General features: G+C 44.1%; 1 protein-coding gene across 2 annotated transcripts in view; it reads right to left on the bottom strand.

The window, feature by feature from the left end:
- Positions 1-1,172: 1,172 nt before the first annotated feature.
- The window catches only part of msi1b (musashi RNA binding protein 1b), a 29,646-nt gene continuing 12,943 nt past the window's right edge, over positions 1,173-17,875 (bottom strand). Inside the window, exons 5-15 of one of the 2 annotated variants that reach the window (XM_062999553.1) lie at positions 16,684-16,725; positions 15,521-15,613; positions 10,945-10,993; positions 9,113-9,195; positions 8,848-8,977; positions 7,789-7,869; positions 6,641-6,697; positions 6,282-6,341; positions 6,017-6,171; positions 5,272-5,317; positions 1,173-4,162 (exon numbers count right to left, since the gene is read on the bottom strand). In XM_062999553.1, coding sequence (XP_062855623.1) covers positions 5,276-5,317; positions 6,017-6,171; positions 6,282-6,341; positions 6,641-6,697; positions 7,789-7,869; positions 8,848-8,977; positions 9,113-9,195; positions 10,945-10,993; positions 15,521-15,613; positions 16,684-16,725 — 792 coding nt within the window. In that variant the 3' untranslated portion in view covers positions 1,173-4,162; positions 5,272-5,275. The remainder of the gene's footprint in view (positions 4,163-5,271; positions 5,318-6,016; positions 6,172-6,281; positions 6,342-6,640; positions 6,698-7,788; positions 7,870-8,847; positions 8,978-9,112; positions 9,196-10,944; positions 10,994-15,520; positions 15,614-16,683; positions 16,726-17,875) is intronic. The other variant, XM_062999554.1, reaches the window with a different exon arrangement.

Here is a 17,875-nt window from a genome sequence, read left to right as displayed (position 1 = left end):
TGCCGCGTTCAGTGATTCAGGTTAACAGTCAACAATGTAAATCAACACACATTTCAGATTAATCGACAGTAAAGAGATGGTTTAGTGTACGAGATCAACGGTGAACATTACAGGAACGCAGCGAGATTACAGCAATGTTACATACAGAAACAATACAGCAACGTTACAGGAATGATTACAGCAACGCTTCAACAACAAGATAAAATAGCAACAATACAGCAAAAAAATAAACGAGTAAAACAAATGATATGGTGCTGAGTTAGCATGGTTATGGCAACGTAACAGCAGTGTTTTACAGTGTTACAGCAACAATACAGTAACATTACAGCCACCACACAGCAACGTTACAGCAATGTTACAGCAATGTTACCTTGATGTAACAGCAATAAAACAAGAGTGTTACTGCAATGTAACAGCAATGTTACTGTGATGTAACAGCAATATAACAGCACTGTAACAGAGATGTTACAGCAACGTTACTGCAATGTAACAACAGTGTTTAACAGTGATACAGCAACAATACAGTAACATTACAGTCACCATACAGCAATGTAACAGCAATGTTACAGCATTGTTACCGTGATGTAACAGCAATGTTACTGCAACATTACTTCAACGTTACACCATTGTTACCATGATGTAACAGCAACATAACAGCAGTGTTACTGCAGTGTAACGGAAATGTTACAGCAGTGTTTTACAGTGTTACAGCAAGAATGCAGTACCATTACAGTACCGTTACTGCAGTGTGATTCAAAGGTAATGACAATGTTACTACAATGTTACAGCAATGTTACCACAATGCAACATCAATTTAACAGCAGTGATACTGCAGTGTTACATCAATGTTACTGCAGTGTTACATTATTGTTACTGCAGTGTTACAGAGATGTTACTGCAGTGTTACACTGATGTTACTGCAGTGTTACAGAGATACTACTGCAGTGTTACACTGATGTTACTGCAGTGTTACAGAGATGTTACTGCAGTGTTACAGAGATGTTACTGCAGTGTTACATTAATGTTACTGCAGTGTTACATTAATGTTACTGCAGTGTTACACTGATGTTACTGCAGTGTTACACTGATGTTACTGCAGTGATACAGAGATGTTACTGCAGTGTTACAGAGATGTTACTGCAGTGTTACACTGATGTTACTGCAGTGATACATTAATGTTACTGCAGTGTTACATTAATGTTACTGCAGTGTTACACTGATGTTACTGCAGTGTTACATTAAGGTTACTGCAGTGTTACATCAATGTCACTGCGATGCTACTGCAGTGTTACACTGATGTTACTGCAGTGTTACAGAGATGTTACTGCAGTGTCACACTGATGTTACTGCAGTGTTACAGAGATGTTACTGCAGTGTTACAGCATTGTTACAGCAATGTGAATATTAGAACAAGAGTTTTTAAATTCACATTTTAAATCCTTTCATACAGGGAATACAATAGAGCATTACAGCTCCGATAGCACACACACACTTGCAGCATTATTAGTAGCCTGACATACATGTACCAAAAAAAAAACACATTCAAGTTTAAAAAAAAGTAAAAATATTACATTTCGAGTAAAAGTGTGTGTTCAGTACAATTTCTTTTTTGCGTGTTCAGACTCACACAGGTCGCACATCACAGATGTTTTCCACAGCGAATCGTTTGATCTCAACAAGATCCAAGAATCGTTTTCAAATCCTTTACAAGACACTAAAAAAGGTCAAATTCCATGAAAAAATATGTCCTCAGTTCATCTGATCGCGATCAAATGTCATAAATCCAGTCGCAAAACTACCAAAAATATACATTTTTGACATACCTTCCAAACAATATATTTTCTTAGAAAAATCAGCATCTGAAAAGTTATTGTACGCTTTTGAAAAAGACATCGAACAGTGTTCAGGAACGGACGCGTGCTGAGGAGCCGCAGATACATCACCATAATCGCCGGGTTTGATTTTCCCAGAGAGCAGCTGCAGGCTAACAAAGGGATTTTATGATCTATAGTTTAATATCATTCACCAGAGTAAACTCCTTTTTGTTCTTATTACGTTTTAAGCCAAAATGTATTAATTGCAGATGTGTTAGACATTGCGTTGACCTGCACAGGAGTCTGACCTACGTTACGGGGATTTTTCCAAACACTTCTTACAGTTTTCTGTTTGTTGGGTTATATTACAAATCAGTACCAATATGTGTTGGTCGTATTTTAGACAGTGAAATTGAACAGGAGACGTGATGAAAGACTCGTGGAGTTATTGAACCCGAATCGCTCGTCGTCTTAACGATGATAAAGTGAAGCCGTAATGCCGCGTTCAGTGATTCAGGTTAACAGTCAACAATGTAAATCAACACACATTTCAGATTAATCGACAGTAAAGAGATGGTTTAGTGTACGAGATCAACGGTGCACATTACCGCAACGTTACCGCGGCGTTGCAGGAACGATTACAGCAATGTTACATATAGAAACGTTACAGCAACGTTACCGCAACAAACTGCGGGCATAATTGGCAGTGCCTGCAGCAGATACTAATTGGTGGGGGCCAGACTATATGTTTGGACGGGTGGGATCTGCATACGCTGTGTAAGGACCCTGATTGGCGGAGGAGGAGGGCTGTACACATGTCAGAAGAGGACGACGTGACGTGCTCTCCTCGGATGCAATCGGGTATCCCTCAGCAGCGGAAGACGAATTGAGTCGCTAAATCAGGAGGAAAATGGGGAGAAAATTTCATGACCCTTAACAATAATAAGGTAACAATATTCCCAGCTAATGATTTTTGATTTTTAATGAGCTTTTGTTCTATAAACACTTGATAGTTTTAACTTCCTTTGCTTATAAAAGATTCTATAAAGAAAACTTAACAGGTTTAGCAACTGGAATGTTGTCATTTTCTAGATACTTTAAGCCTGTAAAACATCTCATTGCTTCAAGTTTATTTACAGTTACAGTTGTGACAGTGTAGAATCTAAGCATTTGAGCGTTAAGGGCCTTGCTCAAGGGCCCAACAGTGGCAGCCTGGCAGTGGTGAGGCATGAATCGGCAACCTTCTGCTAACTGGACCAGTACCTTAACCGCTAGGCTACAACTGCCTCTGTGAGCTGAATACAAAATTAATTAATGTTTATTGAAGCTTCCCCAAATACCTACGATACTATCTTAATGGTCTCCGTTAAAGCTGTCGTACTGGGAATGTTGTATGAACTGGAATGTTTCGAAGGCATTGAACGGAATGATGTACGGAAAGACATTTGAGTATTTTTGGCTGAACTGCTTGTATAAAACATTTTAAAACATTATTATTAATTCTTTATTGTGCATTTCCCCTTGATTTTCCTCCCAATCTAGTCGTATCCAATTCCCTAATCATATTTCACCTCTAATATACTACAGACCTCCACTCATGACGTGACTAACACACGACTCTATTGACACATGTGGAGTAACACGCGGGTTCTTATGGAGATCCGTATCGTGCACTGAGAGTCACGCACTGATCCTCATTATCCCCCGTCTGTGTGCAGTACCTCGATCAGCCAGCAGAGGTCGTAACTGCAGCAGTTATGCCGCCCTTTCTCAGCAATGTCAGCACTGGTGGGCTCGTGTACTTTACTGCTGCACCACCCAAGTGCCCAGCGTGACAATATTGTGACGTCATAACCTGTTTATGACTATTATATGTTTTAGCTCCTGCAGTACAGCCCGTATTCATGACTTTTAATTAGTCGCCTTCTTTTTATTACTGACATCAATTAAAACGAACCTGTTTTTTTTAATATTGCCCTAAAAATGTGAAGAATTTTGATGTATCAGGTGATTATCGCGATGTAAAAACAGCCCCTCGGCACACGCCCGCACGCGTTATTGCTCCAGTCAAAGTGTCGACATATCACGAAAATATCACGCTACGATCGCAAACCTACAGTGTCGCGAAAAACACGGAACAAAAGTAAACATCAGAGAAAATCGTACAGCCTTGTAGTTTCGTTTTTTTTATCCTTCGTACCGTAACGTAATCAAAATATTTACACGTCCTTCCGCTAAAAGTGAGACCGAGACAGTGTTAGTACAGGAAGTGATGTAAGAGAAACGTAGGAAACACTAGTGTTGTTCTTCATTGTGGAAGCGCCGGATTTGTTCGTCCATCCAGTTTTCTAGAAATAGAGAAACAAGGATGAATTCAATTATTACATTTTATCATTAATATTTTTTCCATTTTATTTCTGCATTTTCTCCCATTTTCTCCCAATGTAGTGTAGTCAATTTGTCTTCCGCTGCTGACTGACTGCAGTCGAGGTGGGTACACGCAGCCCTTAGCGGAACCCTTTTTCACCCACGCACTCTGCTAATCAGGGTCCTTACACAGCGTTTGAAGACCCCGCCCACACAGTCCGGTCATCCCGCCCTAGCAGAAACGTGTCTGCTGCAGGCACTGCCAATTATGCTCGCTAGATGGCGCCCAGTCGGCCGGTCGCAATGCCGAGTTTTGAACCGAGGAGTTCAGAATCTCGGCGCTGGTGTGCTAGTGGAATATCCCGCTGCGCCACCTGGGCCTGGGTGCACCTATTATTATTTATTTGCCTCTGTGTTACAGCTTGAAACACAGTAAATGTCCAAAAATAAGTGGACGCCGGATGTACGAGATGTTACACGTCACTAAACCATGAAAATTAATATGGAATTGCTTTCTCTGCAGCTACAACAGCCTCCACTCTTCTGGAAAGGTGTGGCCCGCAATCCATGTTTCAGAGTATCCCTGATGTGTTCAGTGGGGTTCAAGTCAGGGCTTTGTGCCACTGGAGTTCCTCAGCACCAAACTTATCAAACCGTGTCTTTATGGACCTCGCTGGAACAGGCCTTCCCCAAATTATTGGCACAAAAAGCGAATCATTTGTTTCACGTTGTTCAACATTTGTGGTTTAACTTCTGCCAATCTTGCTGACCTCCTAAAGCAATACGGCCCATCCTGACCTCTCAGGGTCTGTCTGAAAACCTCGTTATCTCTCTACGTCATCCTACACTTCTGAGAAGAGGGCGTGTCTAAATTCTCAGATTCCTTAAAATGCTCCTACTGAGGCGCCTTAATTCAGAGTGATAATCTGACTGAATAATGAGGGAGTGTAAGAGTAGAGCGTCTAAATAATCTGCCTTCTTAGTTTGATGTCTTATTAGAATCCTCTCTACTGAGGCAGCTGATCAGGTAGCAGGAGGCAGCGAGGCAGCTCACTGGGTTTTCAGATGTTCTGAGGTTGGTGATACTCACAGGTTCAGTGGTAGCCGTTGGTGAACGCTGTAGCAATCAGAGGACCCTGAAAAAAGAAACAGTGAATTAGCGTCTGTACGTTTACATTCGTAGTATTTAGCGGACGCAGCTGAGGGTTGAGGGCCTTCCTCACTCAAGGGTCCAACAGTGGAAACCTGGTAGTGCTGGAGCTACAACAAAAAAGACTAGTACGTTAACCATTGTGTTAGGAATTTGGAATTTGGAGTGTGTCTGTAGGAACCTTGTCAGGGACACTGGTGTTGGTCCTACAGGAATTTGGAGTGTGTTTGTAGGAACCTTGTCAGGGACACTGGTGTTGGTCCTACAGGAATCTGGAGTGTGTCTGTAGGAACCTTGTCAGAGACACTGGTGTTGGTCCTACAAGAATTTGGAGTGTGTCTGTAGGAACCTTGTCAGGGACACTGGTGTTGTCTGTGGGAACCTTGTCAGGGACACTGGTGTTGGTCCTACAGGAATTTGGAGTGTGTCTGTAGGAACCTTGTCAGGGACACTGGTGTTGGTCCTACAGGAATTTGGAGTGTGTCTGTAGGAACCTTGTCAGGGACACTGGTGTTGGTCCTACAGGAATCTGGAGTGTGTCTGTAGGAACCTTGTCAGGGACACTGGTGTTGTCTGTGGGAACCTTGTCAGGGACACTGGTGTTGGTCCTACAGGAATTTGGAGTGTGTCTGTGGGAACCTTGTCAGGGACACTGGTGTTGGTCCTACAGGAATTTCAGACTCACCCCGAGGCTGTGGCTGAACCCGGTGCTGGGGGCGGGGCTCGCGGCACTGATGTAACTGCTCACCGCCGACTCCTGACTGGCTGCGCTGTACAGGTCGGCCATCGGTCCGGGACTGCTCGTGCTCAGAAACCCGGCCGAACGAGACGGAGCCGAGCCTGCACACACGTCATTACAGTTATACATTTAATTATAGATTATAATCTGATCTATAGCTGGAAAAAACGTGTGTGTGAGTGTGTAGCGGTGAATGCTAATCAGGTCTCACCTCTAACCACGGCTGCCGCCGCCGCCGCCGCTGCCATGGGGTTGTACGTCAGAGGAATCGCTACAAACACACACACACACACACACACACACACACACATATATGATTATTGAAGTCGTACACGTGTTACGTACACACAGATTCCCACAGTCCACAAACTTTTGACCATGTGGTGTGTGTGTGTGTGACTGATGCCCCTGTTTGGGTGCTGCACTCACAGATGAATTTATAAAGGTGCAACTTTACCCGCTGGTCTATTTTTGGGATGTGACACACTCAACATGTTTACCTAATAAGTGTGTGTGTGTGTGTGTGTGTGTGTGTGTGTTTCTGCTTGTAAAGCTCGGAGAGGCACTAACCTGTAAGTTCGGGGGGGTGGGGTGAGGTCAGGAGGGGGGTCCTCTCTAAGTGGAATTCTAGAATAGAAACAAACACACACAGGTTTAAACACACACACACACATTACAGGGCAGGTATAGCATTATACACACACACACACACACATTACAGGGCAGGTATAGCATTATACACACACACACACACACACATTACAGGGCAGGTATAGCATTATACACACACACACACACACACACACACACACACATTACAGGACAGGTATAGCATTATACACACACACACACACGTTACAGGGCAGGTATAGCATTATACACACACACACACACACAATACAGGGCAGGTATAGCATTACACACACACAGACACACACACACACACAATACAGGGCAGGTACAGCATTATACACACACACACACACACACACACACACACACACACAATACAGGGCAGATACAGCATTACACACACACACACACACACACACACTAAATGTAACACAGTGCTTAGTAGGAAAAATTAAAGTGGCATTAAACAGCACCCTGTCTGCCCACCCAGTCCTGGTCTGTTAGTCCAGGTCTACCCTGCCCACCCAGTCCTGGTCTGTTAGTCCAGGTCTACCCTGCCCACCCAGTCCTGGTCTGTTAGTCCAGGTCTACGCTGCCCACCCCGTCTACCCATCCAGCATAGCTTAGATCCATCCTCCAACACACCCCAGTCCTGTTCCAGCCCTGCTCCATATACCCACCCATTACAGCCCAGTACAGCTCTGCTTCATATACCCACCCAGTACAATCTATTACAGGCCTGCTCCATATACCCACCCATTACAGCCCAGCTCCATAAACCCACCCAGTAGTCTAGTACAGCCCTGCTCCATATACCCACCCAGTCCAACCCAGTACAACCCTGCTCCATATACTCACCCAGTTCAACCCAGTACAGCCCTGCTCCATATACCCACCGAGTACAGTCCTGCCCCACCAAAGATTTACAAGCAGTTACATAAACATGATTACAATGTGTGTGTGTGTGTGTGTGTGTGTGTGTGTGTGTACAAACATGCATACAGCGATTCTGAAGGTGAATAAAAGTGCAGCAGGTGGTTGTTAGGTTATTAACAGAGATTTGGTTTGTCGATTTGGTGTTTTACCTGGAAACTGGTAGGTGTATCCGGGGGTGAGAGAGGCGTAACTGCGCCCGGTGTACGTCGCTGCCTGGAACCCTGGGTAACCTAAACACACACACACACACACACACGGACACAGGTTAGCATGGCGAACATATTCCACTGTTCTGTACAGAATACTAATAAACTGTATATATATAACTAATACACTTTGTGAACTGGGCGTGGTCAGGTGGGGAGATTTTAGTCCAGGTTTCCTTCCACCCAAAAAACACTGAACCCATAAACCCAGAGGGCTCCGGACTCCTGAATTTAATTCAGTATTTGTTCAGTATTGTGGACTGAACACCGGAGTGAGAGCGGTAATGCTGAGTCTAAACAGCAGAGGGCAGCAAAACCCAGCGTTTGATAAACACGATCCGTTACGTGGTCAAAAGTATGTGGACACCCGTCTTAACTATAGAGTTCAGGTGTCCCAGCCATGGCTAACAGCTGTATAAACAGTTTGGGGAAGGCCCTTTCCTGTCCATGAAGTCCAGTGGCTTGCACAGAGTAACCTCGACCCAACAGTGCCGGACTTCAAGATGCTGTTTTAATTAAATGGGCACAAATTCCCACACTCAAATACACACTCCTAAATCTTGTGGAAACCTGTTTAGCTGCCAAAAAGGAGCAACCCATTCATGTTCTTTGTCTAGTCTGTCCGTAGCACTGACGTTCCTTTTGATTCTACACACCCAGGGATCCTCAGGTGGTCAGGAACGCTGACCTAAGCAAACGCTGGAGACGTCTGCACTTAATTTGAAGTATTTCTAGGACTTTTTGTGGCTTTTTGGATGTATGGGAAGCATTTTAGCATGTCAGCCACTCCTTAGTAGGGCCGCCACTATTATAAGCTGTGTCTGTTTATTCATAATAGCTTTCACTGTGGTTCTGTGTAGTCCTAGAGCCTTTGTTTTATGTATATGTGTCTTTCCATGATGTTCTATGAATAGGCATGCATACGTTTCAGCACCCTGTGTGTAAAGGTGTGTCTACACTAAAATTTGTAAAAATTTTGAACAGTAAAGTCTGAGAACACACATGTAAAATTACCCAGCATGCCAATTCCCAGCATGAAGGCGTCCATTCCGTAGGGCATGACTCTGGCTCGGCCCCTGGACGACCCCGCCGGGGACATCACTTCCTTGGGCTGGGCCTTCTTACACTCCACCTGCGGTCAGAGCACAACAAAGGCCGGTGAGGAACAAAAGCGGCGCGTAACAATGGCTCTGAAACACGCCCGGTGGGTACAGGCGGCGGGCACAATGGAGAGAACCAGCTGGACCTGTGTGAGCTGAACCCTCACCATCTTATTATTGATCTCGTGGAAGTGGATCTCACACACTTTCTCCACCACGTCCTCGTTCTCGAACGTCACGAAGCCGAAACCTGCAGGAGGAAGCGGAGCACAAATCAGAAACACGCTGCTTTTATTTACAGGTGGAGAATACACCATAATGCCAAAAGTATGTGGACACCTGACCAGGAGCCTGCTGGATATTTTAATTTAAATCCATGGGTGTTAATGTGAAGTGCCCCCCTTTCCTGCAGCTATAACAGCCTTTGCTCCTCTGAATAGGTTTTGTAAGTCAAAAGAGCATTTGTGAGGTGAACAAAATGCTCGAGTCACGGTCAACGTTCCAATTCATCCCCAAGCTGTGGCTCTTGATGTTCTTTCTTAACAGACTCGTCTTAATAAACAAGACCAGGCCCTTCCCCAAACTGTTGCAAGCAAACCCCCCTTTTAAAATACACCCTGTTATAATTGAGGGGGGTGTCCACATACTTTTGTTCACATGTTGTTTATATACTGTATGTGATAAGCATGTGTTTGTAAAGGGTTTGGCATGTTCTCCTCATTACTGCTCAAGTTTCCTCATAGTACTAAGGTTTCCTCTCACCTCTTTAAAATATGCAGAAGGTGGATTGGCAGCTCTAAATTCTGACTAGGTTTAAGTTAGCGAGTGATCGTGATGCCCTGTGATGGGTTGGGTTCTGTGTTTCTAGGTCCTGTGTGTGGGACCGGAACAACCGAGACCCTGACCAGGACTGAGCGTCGAGTATAATAAACAAATAAATAAATATTATATAGTTTAGAATAAAAATAAAAAGTCTTATTTATTAATTACATATAATAAGTCGATAAAATATTTCTGATAAACCAGTTTATCCTGGTCAGGGATGCAGTGGGTCTTGGTTCACTCATTTATTGTCAGATTTGCTACCATTTTATCCAGGTCAGGGTTCCAGTGGGTCAGATTCAGTGGGTGAAAGGAAGGAAACACCGTGGACAGGTCGCCAGTCCATTACATACACACACACACGCCCTGTCCAGGACCCGCTGCATCCCTGATCAGGAAAAAATGGTTGGAAAAAACTAATTTCTATTGTACTTAATAATATACTGTATATATATATATATAAATATTATATTGATCTATTAGTGTTTTATTCTTTAATGAATAAATGATATCATATTTATTTATTTATTTGTTTATTATACTCGTCACTCCATCCTGGTCAGGGTCTTGGTTGTTTCAGACCCACCCACAGGACCCAGGAACACAGGACAACCTCACAGGGCATCACAATCACTCACTGACTTAAAGGTCCATTTCTAGTAGCTTCAATTAATCTCACTTGCACGTCTTTGGACTTGTGTGTGTGTGTGGGGGGGGGGGGCATACGGACACGGGGAGAACATGCACAGAAAGGGCAGGGAATTGAACCCACGCCCTCCTTGCTGTGAGGCGACTGCGAGATGCAACAAGAACGAAAATGACCTCCTTCCACATGGGGGCAGTGTTTCCAAAAGTCTGAGTGCATGACACAGAAGTTATGGGACACTGATCCAACCTTGACTCGATTCCAGAAGAATCCGGTTCAGATCGAGTGAGAACAGAAGGAATAAATGTGATTAAAAGTGATTAAATGTGATGAGGGTTCCACGTTCTCCTCTGAGCGGCCCGGACCGGAACAGAATGTAGTTATCGATCAGCTCAGGGAACAGACGGCGGGAGGGGAAGTACGCCTGAAAATCCCCCCCATTATTAACAAACCCACTAATTACCCCCCTCCACACATACACACAAACATGCACACACACACACACATACACCTCCTCCTCTTGGGACTCACCTCGGTGTCTGTTGGTGGTTTTATCAAACATAAGCATGGCATCATCCACCTACAGCAAACACAAATATAAAAATAAAGATTAGGAACCGGATTCGGTACAACATCAACCCCTAAACTTCCTCAAATAATGCACCTGTTGGGGGGGGGGGGGGGGGTATATATTAGGCAGCAAGTGAACATTTTATCCTCAAAGTTGAGGCGAGCGTGAGGATCTGAGCGAGTTTGACACGACTGGGTCAGAGCATCTCCAAAACTGCAGCTCTTGTGGGGTGTGTCCCGGTCTGCAGTGGTCAGTATCTATCAAACGTGGTACGAGGAAGGAACAGCGGTAAACCGGCGACAGGGTCATGGGCGGCCAAGGCTCATCGATGCACGTGTGGTCCGATCCAACAGACGAGCTGCTGTAGCTCAAACTGCTGAAGAAGTTCATGCTGGTTCTGATAGAAAGGTGTCAGAATACACGGTGCATCACAGTTTGTTGTGTACGGGGCAGCAAAAGGGGGACCAACACAATATTAGGAAGGTGGTCATAATGTTATGCCTAATTGGCGTATATATATACATACATATTCATGAGTTTATTGTGGGTTATAAAACATACAGGCAGCAGCTTGATGATTCCTTTAGAGGAATTCCTTTTCTTCTATAATATCTGTGCTCATATAAATAGGGCTAGTTTGATCGTACCCATATAAAAGTGCAAATCTCAGAGGTGCTATCGGACAGCCGGGCGTCTACACAGACACGACCGGCCCCCTGAGGAAGCTCTGCGCTGCATCACGCCCAGTGTTTCCGGGTAAAACCGCACCCACCGTGACCTTGATCAGAACAGACCCTGAACTGGTGACTGATAAAAATAAAATGATGGAATGAATCGGGAAGTCTACTGTGAGCCAGGCCTTGTGCCAGACCTCACAAATGTGTTTTTTTTTGACTGAATGGCAGAAGTTCCCATAGACACTCTCCAAAAATGTACCTTACATTTACGACATTTAGCAGACGCTGTATTCAAGCAATTGAGGGTTGGTGGTGGGGCTTGAACCTTAACCTCTGAGCAACCACTACTAGGGTCAACTCTAAATAAGTGCAGCTAGGTTTGGAATGGGATGTCTGACAAAGTCACGGTCGGACGCCCCATTCCAGCGGCAGCTCAGCAGCTAAGGTGCTTGCCTAGTAATCAGAAGGTTTTCGGTTCAAGTCTCAGCCCGATGTTAAACTTCAGTAGCTCGGTAACTTTTGATGCAAGCGCCCGCTGACCGATCAGGTGTCCAGATACTTTTGGCCACACTTCTCATTCTCTTTCCATCCCCCCATCCGAAATGCGCAAAGTGCACAAAGTGCCCGGTGAGGCAAAAACTAATCTACCCTCTCGCCCGCCCTCTCGCCCGCCCGCTCTCCCTGCATTCCATCTGTAGCCGAAGAACCGCAGAACAAACTTGGTGAACGAGTGAGAGCTCTGAGCCAGCGTCTGTTTGAAGAGGACTCGGCTTTGTTCGAAAACTAATGAGCGCGCACGCACACACACACACACACACACACACACACACACACCCTCTCTCACTCACATAACAAAACCTCTCGGCCGCTGAATGACTCGGGGATAATAGAGGGGCCGGTCGCCCTGGTAACGGGGCAGTAGGGGGGTGCCGGTCGGGGTAACAGCAGCTGCTCCATCAGATTAATTCACATTCAAGAGCTGCACCCCCCCCCCCCCCCCAATCCCCAAAAAAACAGCTACACCCCCCCCCACACACACAAACACTCTCCAAAAAACATGACACTCACTCATTCATCCGTCCCAAAACTTTCAGTAATTAGTCTTTTCTTACCTCAGTGATCACACACACACACACACACACTCCAAAAACATGACACTCACTCATTCACTCGTTCCAAAACTTTAGATCATCAGTCTTTTCTTACCTCAGTGATCACACACACACACACATACACACACACACAAAATGACACTCATTCATTCACTCGTCCCAAAACTTTCGGTCATCAGTCTTTTCTTAGTTTAGTAATCACACACACACACACACACACAATGACACTCATTCATTCACTCGTCCCAAAACTTTCGGTCATCAGTCTTTTCTTAGTTTAGTAATCACACACACACACACACAATGACACTCACTCATTCACTCGTCCCAAAACTTTAGATCATCTGTCTTTTCTTACCTCAGTAATCACACACACACACACACACACACACACACACACACACACTGCTGGGTCGGATGAATCATGCGGTAGGGAAGGAAGCTCATGTGTTCATACAACTGCACCTATAACCCTCTATATGGAACAGTGGTCTCCTCACCAAGGTTGTAACTAAAATGTAAAATGTCACTTTCCAGGGCACCCGAGTCTGCAAAGTGTCTGAACTCTGTGTTGTGAGGTCGGGCCAGCGTCTCTTCCCGCTGTCGCTATGTGATGTGTGAATCCTGGACTGGCCTGGGCGAATGTGGTGGGGGATGTTACATGGAGCTTAGCGTGACTTTCCATACGCAATACGTTGGAGCTGTCCAAACTGTTATGTAAGTCCAAAATCTGTCAAATATGTTCAAAATCATTTTTTTGCTGTATAGTGATCAAGGCTGTGGTGGCTCTGGCACCATTTGAAAAGCCAGGACATGGCACCAATCCATCAGAAGGCATCAAACACACACACACACACACAAACACACACACACACACACACACACACACTCACTGCCAATTCACCTGCTGCATGTTTTTGTGAGTTTGAGGTAATTGAAACACCTCACGTACAGAGACAGGAACCCAGGATCAAACCCAGGTCTGCGGATACATGGATCCTATGTGGCAACGACACAACCAGCTGCCCCACAGTGCCGACCAATGACTGTAAATACATTTTAGGCATTAAATAAAGAGGCCAAACATGCAGCCATAACAGCCTCGACTCTTCCAGAAAGGCTTTCCACAAGATTTCGGAGTGTGTCTGTGAGTACTTGTTGTTGGATAAGATGGTCAGGGTTCTGTGCAGGCCAGTGGAGTTTCTCCATGTTCTTATGGACTTAATTAGCAGGGGTGTCCATATATTTTGGGGCTCTGTGTTTAGTGTTTAGACTTTATCTGATCTGATTATTATGGGATTCATGAACACACACAATTTCTCATCTGGATCTAAACAGAAAGTGTTCGAGTGTGTGTGTGTGTGTGTGTGTGTGTGTGTGATGATCATCTCTGCTTGTGTCTCTTTACTTTTGTTCCTCTTACTGTTTTGTTCTTCTCCCCCACCGTCCCAAACTTTTATTCTCTATTGTCGTCCCAATTCTTTTGTTCTTTTCGTACCCGTCCCGCTCCCCCCCTCGGCCTCCGAACTTCCCCCTCTCACCCTCACGCCCCCCGCTCGCCCGGATAAAAGACCCCGAAGATTTTCCAGAATTAACGTATTAATTAAGGTGGACAAACACTAAACACTAAAGTCTTTGATGTTGGGGGGTAAAAAGTTATTCATTACTATATATAAATAAAAGTGAATGTTTGTGGACGTGATCAGTTATTAATAATGAAAGAAAAACAGTAAGATTAAAGTGTTGAATTACAACATGTGAGTCAGTGATAAACTTTATCAAACATTCATTTCATTTCAGTCCTGTCATTTGAATCATTTCTGCAATTGTTCCATTCCTGTGACTGAATGAGTGAAACACGTCACTGTCCAAAAATCATTTTTATTAATGTGAGTTTCTTTCATTAGTTTTTGTGGGTTTTCTGATAAAAATCTGACCAAAGAGCCCGATCACCACACGCCCCCTGAGACACGTGTCCACTTTGAGACCACTTCTAGTCACCAGAGATTCTGGTTCATTTTAAACATTTTTTTGAACATCTGACAGATTTTCGACCATTTTCGACAGATTTTAAACATATTTATGGACAAGATGTTGGACAGATTTAGAACATATTTGACAGATTTTGAACATAATTTTTATTATTATTATTAATACAATTATTATCATATTTATTATAATTTTTTACTACATTTAATTTGTTATTATTGTATTATTATATTTTATTTATTTTTAAAATGATTTGTAAATATTATTATTATTATTATATTAATAATTTTTTTTACTACAGTTAATTTGTTTTGATTATATTTAATTTTTTATTGCTACTGTTATTATAATATTTATATTATTATTTTATATTTTGTTTATTATAATTTGTATATAATATCATATTTAAGTTTTTGTTGCTACTATTACTACAATATTTGCATTATTATTTTATATTTTATTATATTAAATTGTTAATCCTATTGTGTTCATATTATTTCTATATTAATTATTATTATGTGTAAAAAATTAATGCTACATTCTCATATTGTATAATCAGAACAGCCGAGCTGCCACTGTTGGACTCCTGAGCAAGTCCTGTAACCCTCAGTGAGCTGGACCGTCTCTTGTCTCGATGTTTTTAGCCACTTCAGATTAAATAATTTGCCAAATACTTTAAAAGTAAAAGTAAAAGTATGATGTCTGAGCCAGATCGGAGCTGAGGGGCGAATTCTGCCCCCCCGGTGCCCCACACTCACCTTCCCAAACTGGTCGAAGTACTGCTTGACGTCCTCGATGGTGGTGTTGACTGATAATCCTCCTACGAAGATCTTCTTCGTCCTGGTCACCAGCTGAACGAGAAAAGAGGAAGAGATTAAACACACTACGCCCCTCTCACCTTACACCAGGTGTGTTCAAAAGTATGTGGACACCCCTCCTAATTACTGGGTTCATTAAATATTTCCAGCTCTGTGCGCTGTGCTTTAAGGTCCAGCTTTAAGATCCCAATATAGGCAGCTCATACTGGCTGAGATAAAGCCGGCTTGAATGTTGGTCAAACTAACCCTATTTATATGGGTACAGTCAGTTATTATCAGGAATGAGGAATCAGGAGGTCACTGCACAATGTTTACGTTTGCAGCATTTAGCCAAAGCAGCTTACGACTCTGACCATATACAGTTCAAGCTAATGAGGGATAAGGGCCTCACTCAGGGGCCCTACTATCACCCAACACACACACACACACACTTGGAGTCTTTCAGTTCAGATTTAGATAAAGAAAGTTTGTGTGTGTGTGTGTGTGTGTGTTTACAAATCCCATAACAGTCAGACTAGAGGCCAAAAGTATCTGGACACCCCTGCTAATGATTTTTAATTTATGTTTTAGCCGGGTTGAGGGCCTCGCTCAGGGGCCCTAGTATTACCCACCCCATACACACATACACACACACACACTCGAACTCTTTCAGGCCAGAATCAGATGAGAAAGTGTGTGTGTGTGTGTTTACAAATCCCATAACAGTCAGACTGGAGGCCAAAAGTATCTGGACACCCCTGCTAATGATTTTTAATTCAAGTTTTTGGCAGGTTAAGGGCCTCGCTCAGGGGCCCTAATATCACCCAACACACACACACACTCGGACTCTTTCAGTTCAGAATCAGATGAGAAATTCGTGTTTTAGCCAGGTAAAGGGCCTCGCTCAGGGGCCCGACAGTAGAAACTCGGTATCTGTGAGGCTTGAACTGGCAACCTTCCGATTACTAGTCCAACGAAGAACTTTCTACACCAGCACAATGAAGAACAATGTTTTCTTTATTTAGAAGCAGAACTAAAACCCTCTTGTTTCTGTTGCCCGGTGCTGCTCTCTGAAGCACTTGTTGCTCTTTAGCGGGTCAGGTGGGGGTGACAGGTATACGTACCTTGGGCTGAGCTCGGCGAGGGAACGCCACTTTGGGGTCGATCTAGAAAAAAAAGCAAACAGATAAAAACACAGTTAGCATCCTGAGCAATCCTGAGTTTGAATAAAGGGGTGAGGGAAGCCCTTCGGTTGGATGGTCGATGGTGTGAGGTACACAGGGATGATGACAGGATCGGTGTTGGGGTGCACAGACTGATAGATGGTTTGGGGGTACGCGAGGACGGGGGAAGGATTTAGGAACAGGGTTAGGGTGGATGGGCGCTGGAACTCGAGGGGACGTGGTACAGATGAGGTCTGAGGAAGGAGAAACTTCACTGGCCTGCACAGAACCCTGAGCATCTCATCCATCATCAGTGCCTGGTCCTACAAGTGTTCTTTTGACTATATGGGTACAAGTTCTCACAGGCACACTCCGAAATCTTGTGGAAAGCCTTTCCGGGAGAGTCGAGGCTGTTATGGCTTCACTTTGAACTCTTTATTTAAAGTATAATTATACTAAACCTATTCTAAAAATGTATTTATAGTCATTGGTCGGCACTGGGGCAGCTTGTAGTGTTGGTACCACATAGGAACATGGATTCACAGACCTGGGTTTGATCCTAGATTCCTGTTTCTGTCAGTAAGGTGATAGGGACGGATCATGCTGTTCCGAAAGTTTGGCTAAGGTGTTCCTGTCCACAGTCAAGTAAGTTTTACATCGACATTACAAGAAGCTCCCGACTTGAGGCTCGTTTGATGTAAAGCTTGCTCGACAGTGATCAGTGTGATTGTTATTCAAGTTGCTCTGCTGAGACTTGTGCTTGGACGTTTCGGCCCGATCAGGTGAGGTCTAAAAAGTTTCAGAACCTTGGAGGTAGAGGAATCGAGGGCTGAAGTGTCGAGGGAGGATCAGCCAGGAAAACAACGAGGTGAGTACAAATCCAACAGAAAGAAAAGAGAGAGAGAGAGAGAGAGAGAGAGAGAGAGAGAGAGAGGAAAGAGAGAGAAAGAGGTGGAATGAAAGATGAGAGAGAAAACTCGTGAGAAAGTGATTGAGTAAAAGGGTCCAAAGGAGCGAGAAAGTGAGAGAGCAAGAGAGTGAATGAGGGCGAGCGGGAGTGGACAAAGAGGGCGAGAGAAAAGAGAAAGTTCTTCGGTTACGACAGGGATGGAAAGAGACGAAAGCGAGAGAGAGAGAGAGCGCGAGTGAGGGT

This window comes from Trichomycterus rosablanca, chromosome 7 (assembly GCF_030014385.1).
Source record: "Trichomycterus rosablanca isolate fTriRos1 chromosome 7, fTriRos1.hap1, whole genome shotgun sequence".
Lineage (NCBI taxonomy): Eukaryota > Metazoa > Chordata > Actinopteri > Siluriformes > Trichomycteridae > Trichomycterus > Trichomycterus rosablanca.
The sequence above is the reverse complement of the archived record's forward strand: the minus strand, read 5'-3'. Positions and strand labels throughout refer to the sequence as shown.